Source organism: Leguminivora glycinivorella, chromosome Z (genome assembly GCF_023078275.1).
Source record: "Leguminivora glycinivorella isolate SPB_JAAS2020 chromosome Z, LegGlyc_1.1, whole genome shotgun sequence".
NCBI classification, from domain to species: Eukaryota; Metazoa; Arthropoda; class Insecta; order Lepidoptera; family Tortricidae; genus Leguminivora; species Leguminivora glycinivorella.
Genome location: NC_062998.1, coordinates 16,941,927 through 16,964,858, shown reverse-complemented (window position 1 = coordinate 16,964,858; position 22,932 = coordinate 16,941,927). Strand labels below are relative to the sequence as shown.

Genomic DNA, 22,932 nt, shown 5'->3' with positions numbered 1-22,932 from the left:
ATTACGGGGTCGTACAACACTGCCGCCCTGTAAAAAAAGTGGCTTAGAATTATCGCCCGGACCAAACGTGTACAGCCCGAGAATGCCCAACCCATCAATTTACGGCCCAAGAACTCTCGTACATCATGGACGCCAATTCCTGGGTCGTAAATTCTTGGGTTGAGCATTCTCTGGCTGTGCATTATTGGTTCCCGCATTTGTAAACTTTTTAAAAAAATATTTGAACTATTTTAGTGTTTTATACTTTATTTTAAGTCGACGTTGTGCAAAAACTTAAGTAATTATGAGTGATTCTGGTGAACAATATACTCCCCAAGAAATCAAGGCTATGGCGCTCAAAGTGACTGACAATTTGTTACCTGAAAAGTCGGATACAGCGTAGCAAAAATGTTATGATTGTTTTATGACATGGAAATTGCAAAAAAATGTTTCAACTTTCTCTGAAATCGCATTGTTGGCATATTTTGAAGAATTGTGCAACAATATCTCACCATCAACATTTTGTGGACAGAATACTCAATGCTACGACGATCCACACAAATATTCCCATTCATTATATGAAGTAAGTAACTAACCCATTTTATTATTCTTGAATAGGTATTTATGTGGCTGTCGTAGAAAAAGCATAGTATACAATCGTAACATTATGAAGGCTATAAAAGTCACGAGTACCTTACTTAGGCCACTCGGCAAGCCTTCGTGGCCTAACCGCGGTACTCAACTTTTATAGCCTTCATAACGTTACCGTTATATAATATACTATTGTGTGTGTCTTTTTGACATACTAAAAATATAGTAAAATATATTTATGCAAAATGCGTTTTTTCGACCGCCAAAAGTTGTATGAAAAATTACTATGGAAAAAAAATCCTAAAATTTAAAAATCGTCTCTGGTATCAACTTATGGGGAATTAGGCGGCAAATTTTTTTATAGCGTTGATGTTTAGCAAAAATATAAATATTTTTCACTATTTTGGTAAAATAAAAAATGATAAAAATCATAAATTTGATGAAAGGAAGTAATTAAAACATAAATTTCAGCAATGTAATTTTTTTCATATGTCCCACACCATGGTAAATACGGGTACGATCCGCCTGGTGATTAACAGTTACGGTAGCCTATGACGCCTGCCAATCTAGAGCCTCCACATGCGCGTTGCTGGCCCTTTAGGGTACCTTTCCACTAGAGATGCGCAACGTGATAGTCTTTGATATCCACCAATCATGTTCATTGTTCACAAAGCGTAGCGCTAGTAGGAACGGGTTCGACTAAGCTGATTGTGGATATCAGAAGCATCCATAACACATCTCTGGTGGAAAGGCACCCTTAACAGTCCTTAGCTAGCTCGCAGGATAACGCGCGTCCGCGGGAGAAAAATCCTCCTATTGGGTAACCGTATTTACCATGAACTTGTATTTTGGTGGGGTTCAATATAAGTATATAAATTGTCGCATCCCACAAAAAAACTGTCGATAAAGCATTATATCGAACACGAGAGAAAACCAAAACCTAATAATCATCGGTTTTTCTAGTCATAAATCTGCGCATCCACACACCCTGGACCCGTATATGGTCGCACACTGCGGCTTCTTCTTCTTCAACCTAGTGTTTTCCCGGCCTAGCGCCAGGGTCCGCTTTCCTACTCAGTCTTCTCCACTTTGCCCGGTCTTCAGCATACTTAGACGTGAAATTGTTCTCTTGTATGTCCGCTCCCACGACGTCCAGCCAGCGCTTCTTTGGGCTACCGGGGCCGCGTGACTTAGAGCCTTGGACAGCGAGATTAAGGCATCTGTTTTCGATGTAGGCTTAGGAGGATTTTTATCCCGCGGACGCGCGTTATCCTGCGAGCTAGCTGAGGACTGTTAAGGGTGCCTTTCCACCAGAGATGTGTTATGGATGCTTCTGATATCCACAATCAGCTTAGTCGAACCCGTTCCTACTAGCGCTACGCTTTGTGAACAGTGAACATGATTGGTGGATATCAAACACTATCACGTTGCGCATCTCTAGTGGAAAGGTACCCTAAAGGGCCAGCAACGCGCATGTGGAGGCTCTAGATTGGCAGGCGTCATAGGCTACCGTAACTGTTAATCACCAGGCGGATCGTACCCGTATTTACCATGGTGTGGGACATATGAAAAAAAATACATTGCTGAAATTTATGTTTTAATTACTTCCTTTCATCAAATTTATGATTTTTATCATTTTTTATTTTACCAAAATAGTGAAAAATATTTATATTTTTGCTAAACATCAACGCTGTAAAAAAATTTGCCGCCTAATTCCCCATAAGTTGATACCAGAGACGATTTTTAAATTTTAGGATTTTTTTTCCATAGTAATTTTTCATACAACTTTTGGCGGTCGAAAAAACGCATTTTGCATAAATATATTTTACTATATTTTTAGTATGTCAAAAAGACACACACAAAGAACTAAAAAAACCAAACTTCGGTTCTGTGGGAATTATTATGACCCCCCCCATACAAATTCTCATTCCACTCCTCTACTATCCTGGCAATAAGAAAATAAGCATTATATTCATTAGTGAACCTTTAGGGTCACGAGTCAATGACATTTCGGTCTCTCCACAGACGAAAAGTTAAACAAAACATTGTTCGTGTGCAGAGTGGACGAGTACTCAAAGATAGAGTCGGAGCCGCCGCTAGTGTCGGAGGGCAGCCGCAAGCCGCCGCCGTCGTGGCCCGAGGCGGGCCGCGTGGAGTTCCGGCACATGTTCCTGTACTACGCGCCGGGCGAGCCGCCCGTGCTGCGCGACCTCACCTTCACCATCCACCCCAGGGAGAAGGTCGGCATCGTCGGCCGCACCGGCGCTGGCAAATCCTCCCTCATCAACGCGCTTTTCAGGTTATATATTTGTAGATTTACTTATACCAAAGACATATATAACTCCGTATAGACAGTTTGGGGTACGCTCAGCTAGATGGTGCTAATATTAATATTTGACATTTTAAAACATATCAAGCTAAGAATATGGGCCAAATTGTCAAAACTTAGGTTCAAAAGTTTTAAGCCTGTGTCAAGAAATGGCAGTCTATGCACTGTGATTACACATTTTACTTCGACAGTAACTCTCTATAATACTCCATCCTCTTTGCTTATACATATTTTAACTGCAATTAAGGTATTTTTCATTTGAAATCACAACAGATATTCTGATAAAATGGTCCTACAGATTATTAATAAGTTGCTAACGTAACAGATCCTTCACTTGCCCGCAAAACGACAAACACCTACGCTTTATATAAGTAATACTAATAAGTTATTACGTAAAACTTGGAACAATAGTAGGTACGTGCCACGCGACTACACAGGCGGGAGCGTGGCGCCCCTCTGCCACTTGTTCATTCGAATGAACGGCTAGCGTGTAGGCTAGGTACTTAACGCGCGACCGCGAGCTAGTGACATAGGCCTGCTATTACACGTACCGAATAAAAAATAACACATAAACAAGCTGACTAAAATAGTCTCAAACTCTAGTATCAAGCTGCATTGTATTTCATTTGTCAAAAGTAGGAATTTTATAAAACGGGAGCAAAAACAGAGTCAATCAACCCGCTTAGATAGATCCTATCGGCAAACTGCTTGCATTCCGACTAGGTTTACAATAAAAGTATCTGTTAACTGTATTAAGTTTGTCACGTCACTACAGACTGGCGACGATAGAAGGCGAGATCATAATCGACGGTCGCGAGACGTCCGCTCTCGGGCTGCACGAGCTGCGGAGCCGCATCTCCATCATCCCGCAGGAGCCGGTGCTGTTCTCCGGCACCATGCGCCACAACCTCGACCCCTTCGACGAGTACCCAGACCACGTGCTGTGGCGCGCCCTAGAGGAGGTACGTCACCTTGTCACCGCTACAGCACAGTATAATAAAGAGTACTATCGTACAGTATGGCTACTCCCGCTCCCCGCTGAAAGTGCCTACCTCACAGTTACCGCCTAATAAAAACAGTCTACCTGTCATATCTATGTCTCACTCATAAAAGCATGGTACGCGTTGACCTACACGAGCTTAGACTGTGTGCTAGGAAGGCGCCTCTTTATACAATTGATCGCCGGTGTCCGAGGTGTGGTTGAGATCAGGCGGGCAACCACGGTCGCGTGATAAAGTCTATCACGTCAGGCCGTCCTTTTCTCACTACGTGTAAGTGCGATAGGGACGCAGACGGGTTCATAATACCAGTCCTTAAGACGCTACAGAAGCGAAAATGCTAAAATGGAAAGGAGCCCCTTTCAATTTGGGAATTTTAGTTAAACCAAAATTGTCCATTAAGAACAACTCAGTTAAAAGATATTACGAAAAAAATCTTTAAAATCGAGGTTCCGCTCTCGACTGTTTCCTCCTTCAAAACTTAATCAATCGTAACAAAATTTGAGAATCTGAACAACATTGAAATAATCTGTGTCGCACCGTTTAGTTTTTTTGGCTAATTGTTTTCAATCTTGAGTATCACACCTTTTTTTTTGCGCCATAATGAAAAAGGCCGTTTTTGGAAATTTTTGATTGGCCCTAGCGTCTTTAAAAATAAAAATACCAAAAAAATCAAAACGGTCCGACACAGATAAAAATAATACTAATCTGTGATGAAAAAATCATTGCTCTATCTTCAAAAACCAGGAAGGAAATAGTCGAGAGCGTTTGTATGGATGTATCGTCTTAACCCTTAAATGCATGATTTTTTCTTTTAACGAGATATTAATATATGCATGTGATAGACAATGGCTTTCTGACTCTGGGAAAAATAATAAAAAAAATATTTAAGATCGACTTTTATTTTAAATCAGTGTTAGAAGTTAAATAGGCCAAATCTTATTTATATAAATATATCGTAATTGGTAAGTTTTATTTAAAAAAACCGGCCAAGAGCGTGTCGGGCCACGCTCAGTGTAGGGTTCCGTAGTTTTCAGTATTTTTCTCAAAAACTACTGAACCTATCAAGTTCAAAACAATTTTCCTAGAAAGTCTTTATAAAGTTCTACTTTTGTGATTTTTTTCATATTTTTTAAACATATTGTTCAAAAGTTAGAGGGGGGGGCGCACTTTTTTTTCCTTTAGGAGCGATTATTTTCGAAAATATGAATATTATCAAAAAACCATCTTAGTAAACCCTTATTCATTTTTAAATACCTATCCAACAATATATCACACGTTGGGGTTGGAATGAAAAAAAAATCAGCCCCACTTTATATGTAGGGGGGGTACCCTAATAAAATATTTTTTTCCATTTTTTATTTTTGCACTTTGTTGGCGTGATTGATATACATATTGGTACCAAATTTCAGCTTTCTAGTGCTAACGGTTACTGAGATTATCCGTGGACGGACGGACGGACGGACGGACGGACGGACGGACGGACGGACGGACGGACGGACGGACAGACATGGCGAAACTATAAGGGTTCCTAGTTGACTACGGAACCCTAAAAAAATACTACTATTAAAAAGGTTCACTATTTGTGAAACCTTTATGATAAAATGTTTAAACATAAAATAATTACTAACTCTGTTTTTTCACACTTTTCCGCCATTTCATCTTAATCCTTAAATAATAAATCATTATATTATTTAATTTATTTAATAGTCTATTAAATAATAATAAATAATGAATAATAATTAAACAATAAATGTGATTTTGGATAGCTACATATCGAGCCACGGGCCATCAAATATATGATGCATATATACATCACCATGAATTTAAGGGTTAAAATATCATTATATGTCCAGGTGGAGCTGAAAGAGGCGGTGATGGAGCTGGCGGCGGGTCTCAGCTCGCACATGTCGGAGGGCGGCGGCAACTTCTCCGTGGGGCAGCGGCAGCTCGTGTGCCTGGCGCGCGCCGTCGTGCGCCGCAACCGCCTGCTCGTGCTCGACGAGGCCACCGCCAACGTCGACCCGCAGTAAGTCACACGACTACGATATCACCACAAATATTAACTGTAACTGTAAAATGTTTTTTCTCAAACATGCAATGAAATATTGTCTTTACGTTCCTTAAAATGGGCTGGGAAGTATCGCTTTTTGGGCGCAACAACTCGAGAGGACTGTAAAGGGATTTCATATTATTTTTTAGACCTAGGCCTGCAAAGTAACTTTTTTTTATAAAATATTGTCCTTTAGAGCATTTTTTTAAATTTCATTGTATGTTTGAGAAAAGCACTATACATGCCTCGACGTGAAAACGGATTCCCGGCCTCGTATCCCTATCCGGCCTCGCTCGCACGCTCGCTCGGCCGTATATACCCACTTGGCCGGAAATCCTCATTTTCCCGGCCTCTGATGTAATGTACTATATTATTATTATATCATTATAAATATAGCTGTTTTTATATTTAAGCGGGTTACTCACGTATTAAGTCGATAGCGAGTATGCGTCGCGCTCTCGACGCGTAGAGGCGGTGTCTCTACTCTTGAAAAAGATCCCCGAAAATGGATCAAAACATGTCGAGCGTTAATACGTGAGTAACCCACTTAAAATATTTTTAAATATGTTCGTTTCACGGGAGTTTTATAGTTAAAAGCGCTGTTTTCATTACACATTCAGTGCTAGTGACCCGATATTCGGGTGTCCTATTACTCTACATACGCATTTCCTCGTGTTATCGGGTATACTCTTAGCGAGCAGCTCGCGCTGGCACCGAATGTGTTGGGCGCGCGGTTGTTTAAATCGATAAACACGCCTGTCGCACACCATTCTTCCTCCGTTAATATGTGTATAAGAGTATTTTATCACACAATAAACATAGCGAGAGACTAATTTTTCTATTTAGATGTGAGTGATTTCAACGCTGTGTTTGTCGCATAAAACAACACGTACTTTATTCAATCTGACGCTACCCTGCATTGTATGATGTAGTCAAAATTTGAAAATTATGACATCATCTGTTTGCTAATTAATGTGTGTTGCATTCTCTCACGCAAAAACTCCAAATCACGCCAGAATTGTTATATGTGCGCGCGAGTACCCAACTCGGCAGTAATCGTTTTTGCTTGTGGATATAAAATAATTGATATAATACATCTTTTTCAGGACGGATGCGCTGATCCAAACTACAATAAGAAACAAATTTGCCGATTGCACTGTACTCACTATTGCCCATCGACTGCACACCGTTATGGACTCAGACAAGGTAGGCTTGTAACAGCAGCAGTAAAGCAAATTTCCTGTTTATTTGACCATAAATTGGAATTTAATAATAACGGTGACAATTCAGGCGTATTTACCTAATTCTTACTTAAAATAGGTTTGACAGATTTTATGTTCTCATTGATAATTTGTGTTGCTCCAGACACTAAAATCTATCGATTATAAAAATAAAATATTTTCATACGCTTACGGCGTTATGAGCGATGTTCGTATACAAATACGACGCCGCGGGACGTAAGCGCCATCGACACTAAGGTCCCATTATCCAGATAACGTCTCATATACACGGTGTTTCCGGTATCACTCAAAACCTCAGACACCCCAACTGATTTTTATTTTTTTAAACGTATCTACAATGTTCATTTTTTAATCTGATGATTATTATTTTTTTAAATTGAATTTTTAATTTTCTGTGCAGCTCTACTCTGCTTTTAACTCTACACTCAATAAAATAATTGCTAGCTACCATCATAAACCTTCAAACTGTTTAATTGTGTATGTTACTGCAACGACATAAGGTTTACCAATAGACAGCTATGTCACTGTAAAGCACTTTAACCTGTGTCACAGTAAACTTCAAATTGGACAGGTGACGCAGTAAGCAAATTTAAACCTAACATTCAAAATGACAAGGTTGTAATTAGGTACGAGTTCAATTTGTTATGACTTATGATAAACTTTAAAATTAAAGTGACGCACAACGTCTATCTCGTAGCGGAAAAAATAATCGTCCAAGTAACCAGCCAGTATTAATACCCTTAAATACTGAAAAAGGTATACAACCTCTAACAATATGATATGCACAATGTTGTATTACGAATTTGTAGAATGGGCACGTAAACAATAACTAATAATACAAATTAAAACAAAAAATATTACCCCCATCAAGATATAGCTCAATCGATTCTACTCTCGATTCTGAACAAACAGTTTTCAGGTTTTTAGTGTTAAGTGAAACACGGTGTATAATAGTAATTTTCAAGTAGGCTGCGCGAGGCTGTTTTGAGTAGCGCCACAGTTCTGAAGGTGTGTCGTAATGCAGGTGCTGGTGATGGACGCGGGGCAGATGGTGGAGTTCGACCACCCGCACGTGCTGCTGGGCCGGCCGGGCGGCGTGCTGCGCGGCATGGTCGACCAGACGGGCCGCGCCATGGCCGACACGCTGGCCAGGATCGCGGAACAGGTAGGCTACATGCACTACGGCTGCAGCCGGCCAAGCACATGATGGTCGCGACAGTATGTCTCCCGAGGCCTACTCGTCTCGCAATCATTGATGTAGTTAAAAAAATACAAGTAGTTTTGTGAACGAGATATTAATGGTGCTCCCACACTGGTGCGCGATGGCGCGCTGTCACACGGTGTTAAACACTGCAGCTGCTTCTGCAGGTTACCTTTTCGCGGGTATAACAATTAGCAGACTCCATACATCGGTGATATAGCGACGACAGTAACTCGTACGCGAGACATTCAGCTTATTTAGTTTCACCTGTTTCTTTGTCTGTTTGTAATACAATCTGGCTTGTTAACTTTTCCTTCCTCTCGGTTTCTGATAAACTGAAAATGTTCATCGGTTGTCTGCCTCATTAGATATAAATAGATATCTTTCTGTTATTTTGACATATCGTCACTACTTTTAAAAAAACTTGTATCTTCGTCTGTCAATGAAAAGAAAATTGTAGTAAGTATGTATGGAATGCATATAGACTTACTGCGTTTTAACTTTGAGGAACAGCGTGAGATACGAGATTTTTTAAAAGTAGTGACGATATGTATTGCAATTACAGGTAAAAATATTCTGACAAATTGAAGCCCCTAAAATTATTTGAGTAACACTAAACTACGTTGGCAACAGTTACGATTTTTTGCAAGGGTTAAGTTTTTTATGTCGTCGAAGTTTGACGTTTAAAATAACATTTACGACGGCGAGGCTATTATTATCGCTATCATCTTAGCTTGCTATAGCTCCGAGGGTAGGAATTTAGCATTTCGTGGCTTACAATTAATTTGCATAGAGCGTCATATTGCTGATATTATATTATTGATATTATAAATTATTTATTTCTTTGTTACAGTCTTATAGTAAAAGGAAACGGCCATCAACCACGAGCGGCGCCGAGTGATCTAGACAAATTTTATTTATATTAGATTATTGAAATCAATGTACACAAACGTTCCTATGTTTGAATTAGTGCCCATAAAGTTAATATAGGTACTTAACAAGGATCTGATCCTGTATCAAGTATATTGCGACAAAGCACGCAACCTTGTATAAGTAGCCAAGATACTTAAATTATAACAGATCCACTCAACTATGTCCAATTATATTTATGAAACCAGTTATTTTTATATATTTCAAGAACTATGTGTAAGAATAGTTTAATTGATTAGTGTGTATTTGTTAATTTTATAATCGACATGATTCATCCTATATTTTATACCAAATAATTAAGTAGGTGTCCATTCTGTGTTATATGCCTATTGTTTAAACAGGTTTACCATATAAATAAGTGCGGTAGGCCCGCCTGCGAAAGCCCGATGACATTGCGAACACGAAGCATATTTATTTTGTACATAGCGAATTTTATTTACCGATTTATTTTACTACCTCATTCACATCATTTGAGCATTTCTTTTTGTTTTGCCAATATTTTTTTTTATTGTTTTAGGGACTTTTAGGTCAATTGTACTCAGAATCACGAGTACTTTCAATCTCACTGGGAGACAAAAAGTGTCCCAGAATTTCCATAGCATTTTTTTTACTTTCCTCTTTTGTTACCCCATACAACATGTACGGAAAATGGTAACAAAATAAGAAAAAATCGTATGGGACAATTTTTTTAACTACTATGATTGAAAAGGCTAGTAATTCTGAGTAGAAATAGCATATTTTTTTCAAAAATATCACACTTCATAAAAGTGGCAAAAAAAAAGAAATGCTCATTTTACAATGTTTATTTGTAAATCAGTGCAAGCGACGTATCTCGAATGTATTTAACTTATTTTCATGGTAAAACTGTACAAGTTAATGAATTTACTATATTATACGAAATCGAATATTGAAAGATCTGTCTGAACGGAGAGCAGGAGCTAATTTACTTATAAGGGTGTGTATGACATTTAGAATTATGAGCTAACTTACGGAACTTTTGTAGTGTTTATAGTTGAGGTGCTATTATACTATCGATGTACTTAATGTATAAGTAAATTTGTATGGTGATGTTGTTGGTAGGAATGGCGACGCGACGGTTTACACGGTTGCAGTTTCATGCCGAATTGCTCACAAGTGTACTTGATAATAATTTATAAATACATGTAACATACAAAGTATGTTATTGGAAATATTTCGTGTAAATGCCATAAATGGTGCCCATTTTTGATCTTTATATTTTTACACACAAAGTCAGTGATAAAGGGGGAAATATTGTCCTGATTCATAAAGGATGATGAATTTATGTGAAATGCTGTGCCTGTTATAATTATTGTATTCTGTAATAGTTATTTAATGTGAATTAAATGCAGTTCTTATGTACCGATATATGTTCTTTAATTTCAGTCTAAATGATCTAAACTCTTATCAGATTAATACACCTTCAGTACAATAATCTCCGTAGTGCAATCTATTAGTTCATTTAATTGTCAAATAGGCCTGTTACATATTAGTTGGTTCAAATCGCAGTAGAGCACTTAAATTTGCTTTCAAATTGATTCGGTCGCGCCAATACAGAAAAGCGATAGAGATAAACTGTCAAACAAGTCTGTCAGTAAATAAGAACAAAGAAAACTATATGCATCCTTTTCTTTAGGGTGCTAGAGAAAAGGATACGTATAGTTTTCTTTGTTCTTATTTACTGACAGACTTGTTACAGAGTATAGCTACTGTCGTTGTCGTTATTACCGTAGGTGTTTGTGTTGTGCATTTGGCTACGTAGGTAGTAGCCATGGACCCAGCCCATTCTAACTTGAGTCGGGTGATTGGTATTTAGGTATTTGGTGAAACAATAAAAATAAATACGGGTTTAATATTTTGTCGTCTTTATTCGTTTAAACTGCCATTAATACATTGATTCGGTATAGCTATGTAGTGCTTACAGTCCTTAAGAGCATGAGGCGGATATTTAAACATTAAGTTTAGATAATAGCCGAATAGAAAGATATGAACATACACACACTCGTACTAATACATAAATGGATTTCAAGGATTTCATTTTTAACCCATTATTGCCAAGTACGGCCACTCGTGCCTACCAGTTGGGGATAAATCCGTAAGGTATGATGGGGAAGATCCGGAAGATTTAAGGGTTATTCGATAGCAAGCCACCCGTAGTGATTCGCTATACGAATTACGGAACGTATTTGATCTTATCCCTCAAGAAAAACCCTTCAATCTTCTTGCACCTTACCTTGCCTATTTCCTTGACAATTACTTTAAAAAACCGGCCAAGAGCGTGTCGGGCCACGCTCAGTGTAGGGTTCCGTAGTTTTTCGTATTTTTCTCAAAAACTACTGAACCCTACTTTGGTGATTTTTTTCATATTTTTTAAACATATGGTTCAAAAGTTAGAGGGGGGGGGGACGCACTTTTTTTCCTTTAAGAGCGATTATTTCCGAAAGTATTAACATTATCAAAAAATGATTTTAGTAAACCCTTATTCATTTTTAAATACCTATCCAACAATATATCACACGTTGGGGTTGGAATGAAAAAAAATATCAGCCCCCACTTTGCATGTAGGGGGGGTACCCTAATAAAAAAAATTTTCCCATTTTTTATTTTTGCACTTTGTTGGCGTGATTGATATACATATTGGTACCAAATTTCAGCTTTCTAGTGCTAACGGTTACTGAGATTATCCGCGGACGGACGGACGGACGGACGGACGGACGGACGGACGGACAGACAGACATGGCGAAACTATAAGGGTTCCTAGTTGACTACGGAACCCTAAAAATGGTTGATGTGTTTTTATTTGCTTTTTCTCAACGACTCGCTTCATATAATTGATACAAAAACGACCCCTGGAATGCCGACGTCGGAAATTTGCTACTCAATTAATAACTTTTCATTTGTTCATTAAAGACCAAATTGTCTATGACGGATACGGGATAAGGCATTCGAGGGGTTAACGAATTCAAGTCTACCTTAGAGTTTTGTATACACACCTATTCGTAAACATATTATAATCCGTGCATGGACACACACTTCCAGTAAACAAGAACCCTCCTTTGGCGAAGCATAAATGTTTGTAAATCCATTTCAATTAATTACAAAATATAAGTATTGATTATGCAATTTTCGTTTTAATCTACAGAACTCTTCAGAACTGAAAAAAAATACAGATGTAGACGAATGATGTTTTACCATCGTATTGCAGACATTCATACAAAACATACAGCGTGTGAATTCCATACGGGCGAATAATGTATCCAGTTATAGTATCCGATCATACGAATCGTAATAAGATAACATTTTGTTAAAAAATGTTTAAGAGTACCTAATTATTTTTTTAAATCTGGCCAAGCAGCAATCTACGCTGTCCAACCTAATTTGACATGACATAACGTCATGTTGTAATGACGTTTAGGTAGGTACACTAATTGATGTGGACATAATACACTGCGTGCTGAATTATTATGTATGAAAAAAAAAATATCTTACCTATTAAAAAAAAACATATATTCGCCCGTATGGAATACACACGTTGTATAAGTAGGTACAGTAGAGTTCATAGATATGTGTGCATTTCTTTAACAGGTTACTTAACCTTAACTCGTTGCAAGAAAGTAAAAAATGTACCCATATTTCTGAACTCGACTGTACAAAAGGATTGAACTTGATTGAAGTAGCACGACAAATAGGAAAGTTTCCGAAAATATAATAATATCGTACCTATGGCAAAACATGCACTCGTGCATGTAAAACACCGGTACACGGTACACCAAATACATATTGATAGACTATTATTGTGATTTGTAAAGGTCCATGCAATGATCTAAAGAGCTGTAGGTATAGGTACTTATTGTATTGTAAATTGCTGCTTACATAATCGGAGTGTACAAATTACGTGTTGGTAGGCTGTGAACTTAAACAGTCTTGCTACAAAATCCGGAAAGGGTCAATGTATCTATGACCGAAATTACAATAAATATATTTAATATTTAGGTAAAAAGGGAATTTTACATACATGTATACACTTTAATAGGTACAGCGAATATCTAATGATTAAACATGTGTCATTGAGTTATTGGACATTGTGGTATGCCTACCTTCTAGGTATTTACCTACATTACAATAGTGAAATACTTACACATAATTATTCTAAATAAAATAACTAAAACAAAAACAACGTCTTACAGTATAGGTACAATTCAACATATTTCAATTTCGAGAGAGATAATAAAAGGGATCAATTTTGTCGTGCACACGAAATAAACACAACTGAATACTTTTGAGCAAATACTTGATTTAGTAAATAAAAATAAAATGTCCTTTTATGGTTGCTTTAGGTACAATAAAATTGTGTACGATGTGAACGAGCCACCGGACGACGGATAGCTATTGAATTTTACCCTGTGATATCTTAAATTCAGTCTTTTGGTAAGTTCAAAAACTTGTAGCACAACGATTCTAAGAAATATAAAAAAAAATCGAAAATTTTCGTACTCATGCGTTATATAGGTACTGTAAAGATATTATAATAATGTAAAATGTCGAAATTTTTGGCACATAGTAACGTTTTTATTTCTATAATACATTTACGCATGTATCTAATTTTATTGGTACACCTAGGTACCTACTAATGAATATACGCAAGTGCTTTAATTGATATTAGGATTACCTACATAGAGATCTTTGAAAACTGTCTATAATACCGACAAAGTGAAGCTCAGTTCAACTGTATTTACTGTACTCTATAGAGTTTCTAAACACTACTTACAGAAATATTAACCTGATTAAATGGAATGACACCACAATCGCGACACATCACGAATCACGCATGGCATATCAGCAGCCACATTTTTGGACCGTTTAGATAATATTGAGACGGCTTGATTAATTAGACAATAAATTAATTACTTAAATATTCACTTCACCCTCACCACAAATAACTTTCAAAAAGTAAGTAGGTAGAAGGGCGTTATCATCGTATACGTAAAACTAATAGACAGTGACATGATAGGCTTAAAATGTTACATACCTAAGTAGATTCATTCACAAGCATTGCTATGAGTCAATTCGATTAGTAATTCTGTAAACTTATAACTACTTATGCAGATTCCTTTGCTCATGGATGTATATTATCCTAGCCTCCCGATATGAATATTTTTATTCGAGAACAAGTAAGAAGTAACAGACACTAGGTAAATTTGGTTCATTGTAGTGCTAGTTCCGTTGGTCGAAGTCCACCCGATTCGCAGCTTGCTTGGAATTCTTTTGGGCCTCGTCGATAGTTTACACTACGAGAGCTGTAAGACTACCAGATCGGGATTTCGTATTGTAGTCACTTTCAGCTTGGATCAGGATCTGGAAAGTCTGTAGAATGTTAATGAATGTTAATCAATCCGCACTGGTTAATTGTTTTAATTCGCATTGGCTAAGTTTATTACTTTTCACCTCACTAGCTTGGAAAGGACTTTTTTATTTTTTTAAAACAGATAGCAAAATCGCATTTTATCCACAAGAGTGCAAAGAATATTTGAAATCCGAACGTGTCATTAGTTACTTTTTTAAATATAATTTCTTGTAAAGGCATCTCCCAGACAGGACAATTTTGTCCCTGTGCTTAAATTGTCTTAACAAATCATGTGATGCGAACGTAAAAATAATTTCATATCGAATTGTATCCGACTAAAAACATAAAATACAAATAATTTTATAACATGATTTTACCATAAGACACTTGAAATCGTACAAAAAATTGTATGTTTGACTCTTCTATTGTACTTATTCAGAACGCACCTTAAGTAACATTGCAATCTCAAAACGCGTGAAACGGAACGCACCCAAATAGATTTTTCTTCTTGATTCTTAATTTGAAACTTTTGTGGTGTCGGTCGGTGCTTCGTGGAAAATGTAATAAACGCAAATTGACTTATTTCTGTGCAATTATGTTCCAGTTGTTTTTATTGCGCGTTTCCTCGCTTTAGTGAGGTGAAACACACACACGGGATGCAAAGTTATTTTAACTCGTGTGTATTTCAGCACTCTCTACGCTCAGGATTCTATTTTTGAACTACTCGCTTCGCTCATGATTCTATTTTTGAACCACTCGCTTCGCTCGTGGTTCAACCATAGAATCCATTCGCTCGCTCGTAGTTCAACCCTACCCATTCGCAAGTTCGTGTTGCAATTCCACACTCGGTTAAAATACAACTTTGCTCCCTTGTATAACAAATAACTATTCCGTGCGGCAATGGCAATGAAAGTCGCAATGATAACTTCACCATCGTAGGGGTTGTTACCTACTGATAGTGAGTCGTATGAATACTGACGTGTTGCGGGGTGGTCGGCGTCGACGGCGGCGGCAGCGGCAGAGCGAGCCGCAGCTGCGTCCAGAACTCGCGGTCCTGCAAACTGCGCCAGGGGATCAGGCGCGTGCGACGCAAAATATTCACCAAAGTTTCTCCTGAATCTTTGGCTTCGCGTTTGAGGTTCGGCAGATCCTGTTAATAAAAAGTGAACGAAAAAGAATGATTAAATACGTTTTAGCGATTATATTATTTTGGTAAATGGAATATGACTTTCTCTTTAAAACTACGACGTCAGGGAGGTGGCCCTTAGGTAGACGTCGATTAGTGGCTGATTACGTACCTGCAGCAGGACGACGACAGGGGGCACAGGCAGCGCGCGCAGCTGGCGCAGGCACGTGAGCAGCTGCGCGGGCGAGTACTGCGCGGGCGACAGCACGGCGACCAGCGCCCGGCACCGCGCGCACTCGCCTTCCAGCTCATAGTACCCTGCAATTCATCAATTTTAGCTCCTAGTCTACCAGATCCCTGTGTGAAGTGTCCTTTTTAAATTATTGATTTCCAGTTGGAAAAACATACAGGGTACGAGAATAATCCAGCTAAATAGCCACAAATCATGCCATGACTTTTCTTATTAGTATGAAAATGAAACGTAGTAGGAAGCTCACAGTTGTCGGGCTCGGTGGGCACCTGCACGCCGTGCAGACGGTACTTATATTTGTGCTGCAGCGTGGGCAGCAGCGCGCCGCGCACCAGCTCGCGGTCCACGGGCGTCCAGCACACCAGGACATCGAACTCCTTGTCCAGCACTGTACACAATTTACATTATTACTCTAACTTGATCTTGCCTCGTCAAACTACCCACACAGTATTCTAATACCCGGTCTTTCTTAGAAACTTGTCTCACAGCAACATGGTAAGCACATGATAGGCGTGACAGTATTGCGCCCGCCCGGAGATATTCTACCCGTCTTCTTGCAACTATACGAGTAATACTTATATGTAATTAGAGTGGGATAGGTAGGTAGTAGGTACCTGTAGGTAGTCATCACGCATCATATGTTTGCCATGCTGATTTAAAAAAAAAACTTTTAATATCCAGCTACTTTTTAGTGCACGTTCTGCATAAGATAACTTAATTAAACCAATCCTATGTGGTATTATTTCAACAGCTCGATACAATACGTGTGGGTAGTTTGTCATTGCCATGCCACTCTAATTCATATCAATTATAATCAGACTACATCGGCATATTAATACATGTATATTGTATATGTATAGACAAATACATACATACATCGATATTTAACATTACAACAACTACAATGACTTTAAAAAGTAACAACAACCATAATTTATGAAATGATTCTGCTTATTACCAAAATGAAACATGTAAATTGAATTGTATGTTGTTATACAGTGTGGAAAAATCGAATGCCACATGGATGGCAACTACCTTAAATATTGTACAATATTTAAGGTAGTTTACAATTCAATTTACATGTTTCATTTTAAATAGCACATTTTGTGTAAGGGAGACTTTCCTTTGTTTTTAAAAACAATAAATTCTGCATTTAAGGATTTATGAAAAATCGCTTGCCTCAGTCGGGACTCGTCGAACCGGTCAAATGTGACAAAAAATAACGTGCCGTATTTTATGATGCAGATTGAAAGGGTTACTGGTAAGGTTCATTTTTCTCTATTTACTTTACCTACTACAATTACCTTTTAAATTTGATCTCACCCGTCACGTGAAATGCAAGGTAATTGTTAGTTTTCATAGCCTTCCGTTATTCTGATTGTATTTGTTATTTAGAGAAAAATTAACCTTACTAGTAACCCTTTCAATCTGCATCATAAAATACGGCACGTTTGACCGGTTCGAGTCCCGACTGAGGCAAGCGATTTTTCATAAATCCTTAAATGCAGAATGTATTGTTTTTAAAAACAAAGGAAAATCTCCCTTACGCAAAATGTGCTATTTACATAGCTGGGCACCGTTAATCAAATAGTTAACTTCGATAATCGCTAATCCGTTGCTATAAAAGTTTACTTCGTTAATCGTTAAAGCGATACATTTCAACAAATTTAACGGAAGTTAAAGTTAATCGATAATCCGTTAATCGCTATAAAAATATAATATTACTGTTGCTAGTTGCATCATTTATGAACTATTTAGTATTTGCGTAAGTTTATATGTTACTGTAAAAGCCCGAAGTTCGCCAAAATCTCTTAAAAAATCCCAGCTGCCAATTGGTAACAGCGAAATGTTAATAAATATTCTATTTGGACTTATATCGACGTTGGTTTGGTAAATTCTAGGTTTTATATGTTTTATTGGGTCAATCATGCGGTCTTAGGGGCTGTCCATAAATTACGTCATCGATTTTTTCAGATTTTAGACCCCCCCCCCCCTATAATCATCCTATCGTCATATCTTAATGACCCCCCCCCCCCCCCTTCTCCCAAAATTGACGTCATTACCAGTTTGACAAAATAAAACATTGCAGATTTGAGAAAAATAGGGTATTATATGATTAAAACACTTGGTTATAGAATCATCTTTTATTATTTTTACTTTGGCAATAATCATTGATATAATATAACTACTTATAATATAATATAAATACATAGTATAAAACAAAGTCGCTTTCGCTGTCTGTCCCTATGTATGCTTAGATCTTTAAAACTACGCAACGGATTTTGATGCGGTTTTTTTAAATAGATAGACTGATTCTTAAAAAAGGTTTATATGTATAATACATTTAAGTACCACGGGCGAAGCCGGGGCGGGCAGCTAGTATTATATGTAATATTATTGTTAGAGTATTTTATCTGTAGTTATTACTGTATTTGTGTACATTTATGTTGCATTACTTATGTATGTTTATTATGAGTTATTTTAGTATTGTATGCGCCTTAGCCGCCTCTCACATTTGCAGTCTCACTTACTAGGTGTGCTGGAAGAAATTTCTTTTTAGAAATAATCTTTTTGTACGTGAAAAATAAACTATAAATAAATAAATAAGAATGACGTCAATTTCGAAACACCCCCCCCCCCCCCCCCATCTATCATTTACCGTCATCCGCAGACCAAACCCCCCCCCCCCTAATTTAGAATGACGTAATTTATGGACGGCCCCTTAGTCATGGTGCGTAGGTTTCTCGGATTGAGACACCTCTAATCGAAGTTGTGATCCACGGTAACTTGGTAGATAGCGCGGCCCGCCGAACTCTGCACTCTGGCTTGATACGTCGGTTCCGTGATTTTTGAGACATGCATGATGATTTACATTCTATTTCGCAGTTAGTGATGGGTGCAGTAGGACTAATAAACTTTGGCAGGTCTCGAACAAGTGATCCAAAGGCACCAATTTGTCTGTAGACTGTGAATTTACGTGAAAATCTTAGGTTTTGCCGTACTCCGGGCTTTTACAGTAGCGGTCAGAGCAAATTTTACTCGGCGCGTGCGGAACTGGATTAACGATTAACGGACTCGAAGAAATTTAACGGAAGTTAACGAATCCGTTAACATTTTTTAAAGTTAACTTAAAAGTTAATCCGTTAACCAAAATGTTAACTTCGTTAATTAACGATTAACGGATTAACGAGTTAATGCCCAGCTATGGCTATTTACAATATTTAAAGTATTGTAGTTGCCATCCATGTGGCATTCGATTTTTCCACACTGTATATTCAAACATATACGTACATTATATGAGTGCAGAGCATACGCTTTCATGCATTATAATAACCAGACTTTTCTAGCAATTTCGGAGCGGCATTGTCGCGTTATAGAGGTGTGTCCGAATCTAGCAGGAATAGTTAATTAGGAGTATGTATTATGGACCTTAATTTATCATCTACCAAGAAAATGTTTAGTTATGCCATATGTTGCAATGAAATTGGTACAAAATGTACGATGTCTGATTATACTCACGCTTGTATTCCCAAACTGGGTAGACAGAAGCGTGAGAGCACATGAAACTGGGCCATTTGAAGTTGTCCACCCCACTCTTTTTTTGTAGCATGGGTATTTTTTACACGATTCATACCGAGGTCGAGGTCTTTCGATCCTAATAGGAGAAAAAAATGTCCCAAGATTTTCATACATTTTTCAAACCTTCCATTCCGTTACCGCCATACAAAATGTATGAACAAATACAATAATTATTAAAGTGCGCAGCGCATAACCATTGCGATTCAGCGAGGTAATGCTGCCAGCATGTACGGAACACTGCCGAAGAGGGAATTTTGATTTTAAATAGTTCAATTTGGGGTTTTTATTTATTAGATCATACTTTAGTTCATTGAAGTTATATTTAGTGTTAGTTTAATTTACATATGTAAGTAGTTTAGGTATAACTTTTTCTTAGTATGTATTTAATTTGACATGATACATAAATAAACAATTAAATAAATAAATATTGGGGGACACCTTACTTACACAGATCAACCTAGCCCCAAACTAAGCAAAGCTTGTACTATTTATGGGTGCTAGGCAACGATATACTTACATATATGTATAGATAAATACATACTTATATACGTAGAAAACATCCATGACTTACGAAAAAATATCTGTGCTCATCACATAAATAGATGCCCTCACAGGGATTCGAACCCGGCACGGTAAATAAACGGTTTCCTTCAACCATTAAGCAGCTTAAGACGCTACAGGAGCGATAGGTAATGCTAAAACGGAAAGGAGTCCCCCTTTCAATTTGGGAATTTTAGTTCAATATACTAGTGTTATTAACTAGAATTATCGAAAAAAAAATAGTCCATCCAGAACAACTCAGTTCAAAGATATTGCGAAAAAATCTTTAAAATCGAGGTTCCGATCTCGACTGTTTCCTCCTTCAAAACTTAATCAATCGTAACGAAATTTGAGAATCTGAATAACAATTAAATAATCTGTGTCGGACCGTTTAGTTTTTTTTGGCTAATTATGATTGTGACCAATTTTGAATACCAAACCTTTTTTTGCGCCATAATCAATAAGACCGTGTTTGGTAATGTTTGATGGACTTAAATATATTGACCGGGACATAGACCGTGATTACCTTTTTGATTTTTGTTGAGCTCCCGATATTTCGACGCAGTTGCATGCATCATGATCAGGGAATGTTTTCCGTGATCATGATATAAGTCTAATGAAAATAACCGTGAATCATTTAAAACTCTTAATTTTTGACGGGCTCTAGCGACTTTAAAAATAAGAATATTAAAAAAATCAAAACGGACCGACACAGATAAAAATAATAATAATCTGCGCTGAAAAAATCTTTGCTCTATCTTCAAAAACCAGGGAGGAAATAGTCGAGAGCATTTGTATGGAGAATTGACGCCTCCTAGCTGTATCGTCTTAAACAAATAAAGATCTGACACGTTTTTTGTAAACGTCCGAGTTCTAAGAAACTCATTTGTATAGCCATCTTCCTTCATTTGAGCATTTAACTACAGGTACTAAACATAATTAAGGTGTACTCGGGTAATTCCGAACGTCGAAAGCCGTCGGAAAATTCCGAAATTCAAATGATAATCACCCGTGATTCCATAGTAATAAGGGTCCCTTTTCGGAATTTGCCGACGGTTTTCGACGTTCGGAATTACCCGAGTACACCTTATATCAAGTATATGTACCTACATTGAATAAAAATAACCTTCATTAATACGAGTATAATATAGAGTCAGGGGGCCGATTTTTGAGTCTCACTGTCACTAATAACACAGAGACAGTACCTAATTAGCGTTTAAATAGTTAGCTATAACCCTAACTAAGTATATGTATGTATTCGCGTCTAGGTTAAGCATAAGCACCCAGAACGTTAGTTATTTTTATAAGGGGCCTTTGCACCTACTAAAACCGTCGTTTTGTTTTGTTTTTCGTTAAATTCAACACGTCGTTAGGTTCACTAACAGGAACCACCTGGTATTGATCAGCTTTATTCGCTTTTTGTTAAATTCGAGTACCTAAAACAAATTTCGATTTCATGTACAATACTTAATTTTTTTTTTTTATAAAAATGGCCTCAGTCCCATTTGGTGGGACTATTTTGCCAGTGTCAGGGTAAGTGCGACGTTGTTCGGTAGTTGGCACTTGTAAATTGATAGCTAGATTTTACAAGGGCACGTGGACTATCGGCCGTCGATGACAAAAAAGGGCTAAACGCGTTTCGAGATTAATTCTTCATCAGCTTCTCACTATAACATTAGTTTACTGCATAATAAGCTATCGATATTACACTTTAAACAACATTAATGAGCAAAAGAAGGAGAAATTATTCGCGACACGTGCCACTAAGATGGCAGCCGAACCGGAAGTCCCCAATACTTAATTAATCGATATAATCGATAAGAGTGAAATATCCTTAAGAACAACATAAAAGTTAGCGTAAAATATCAGACGGCGCATGTCTAAATAATTACTTAACATTACTGAATAGGTTATTATGTCAGTACCTACCAAAGGATCCTCCTAGATACCTTACAACCTTACAATCGATAATTATTTCCTCATAGGTAAAAGGGGATTATTTTTTTGTTCAGGTAGAGAGCATCCTTTTGTTACGGGAACGTGGCAGTTAATTTTATGGCTCAATTGTTGTCCAAGTGTTTGTATGCCCGGCAATTAGAGATGGGTAGTGAGTAAATACTCAAGAGTAAATATCGAGTAAATACTCAGTATTTACTCAAAATACCCGTATTTACTCGTTTTTACTCAAATTGGTGGGTATAAACTATTTAGCGTGCTGAAATGGAAATACAAATTAGAAATATTGGTGTATTTTTTTATCGGCTACTAAGTTAAGTAATCAAATTTATATTAATTTTATTTTAAAGACGTGCTCTCCATACATGTAACTATTTTTCACAAAAATAAAATTCAGAAATTACCAGTGTGTTATACATCATCTGATAGGTCTTTAAAAATTAATTGAATGTTTCTAAAAAAGTTTGTTAATAATATGAACAGTTTTGGAATAAAACGATAATTAAGGCCGAAATAATGTTTATACCTTTATAACTTTCGAATTCGTTGTTGGAAAAATATCCAGAAACCGTCAAATTATTGCCCATATAATACAAAATACAAAACTAGTACTTTAAACGTCATCAGCTGAGCCATTTTTGAGTTTTCTTTAGAAAACCCTTAATAAAAGGTCGTAAGTGCCACATTAACAATTACTTCCGAACGTCATGCCGTTATCTAGAACATCAATTTAATTTAAGTCTCATACTTTTACTGTAAATACCTGCTTTTTTAAAACAAAACTGCTAACTAAACAT

At 37.3% G+C, this 22,932-nt stretch overlaps 2 protein-coding genes across 3 annotated transcripts in view; one reads left to right on the top strand and one right to left on the bottom strand.

The window, feature by feature from the left end:
• Nucleotides 1-9,915, top strand: part of LOC125240824 (ATP-binding cassette sub-family C member 4-like) — a 48,441-nt gene extending 38,526 nt beyond the window's left edge. Inside the window, exons 22-27 of the mRNA XM_048148950.1 lie at nucleotides 2,630-2,869; nucleotides 3,675-3,861; nucleotides 5,754-5,926; nucleotides 7,057-7,156; nucleotides 8,216-8,356; nucleotides 9,246-9,915. Coding sequence (XP_048004907.1) covers nucleotides 2,630-2,869; nucleotides 3,675-3,861; nucleotides 5,754-5,926; nucleotides 7,057-7,156; nucleotides 8,216-8,356; nucleotides 9,246-9,293 — 889 coding nt within the window. The 3' untranslated portion in view covers nucleotides 9,294-9,915. The remainder of the gene's footprint in view (nucleotides 1-2,629; nucleotides 2,870-3,674; nucleotides 3,862-5,753; nucleotides 5,927-7,056; nucleotides 7,157-8,215; nucleotides 8,357-9,245) is intronic.
• A 2,221-nt stretch (nucleotides 9,916-12,136) lies between these two features.
• Nucleotides 12,137-22,932, bottom strand: part of LOC125241006 — a 96,614-nt gene continuing 85,818 nt past the window's right edge. Inside the window, exons 8-11 of one of the 2 annotated variants that reach the window (XM_048149267.1) lie at nucleotides 16,308-16,448; nucleotides 15,983-16,128; nucleotides 15,664-15,834; nucleotides 12,137-14,704 (exon numbers count right to left, since the gene is read on the bottom strand). In XM_048149267.1, coding sequence (XP_048005224.1) covers nucleotides 14,624-14,704; nucleotides 15,664-15,834; nucleotides 15,983-16,128; nucleotides 16,308-16,448 — 539 coding nt within the window. In that variant the 3' untranslated portion in view covers nucleotides 12,137-14,623. The remainder of the gene's footprint in view (nucleotides 14,705-15,663; nucleotides 15,835-15,982; nucleotides 16,129-16,307; nucleotides 16,449-22,932) is intronic. The other variant, XM_048149268.1, reaches the window with a different exon arrangement.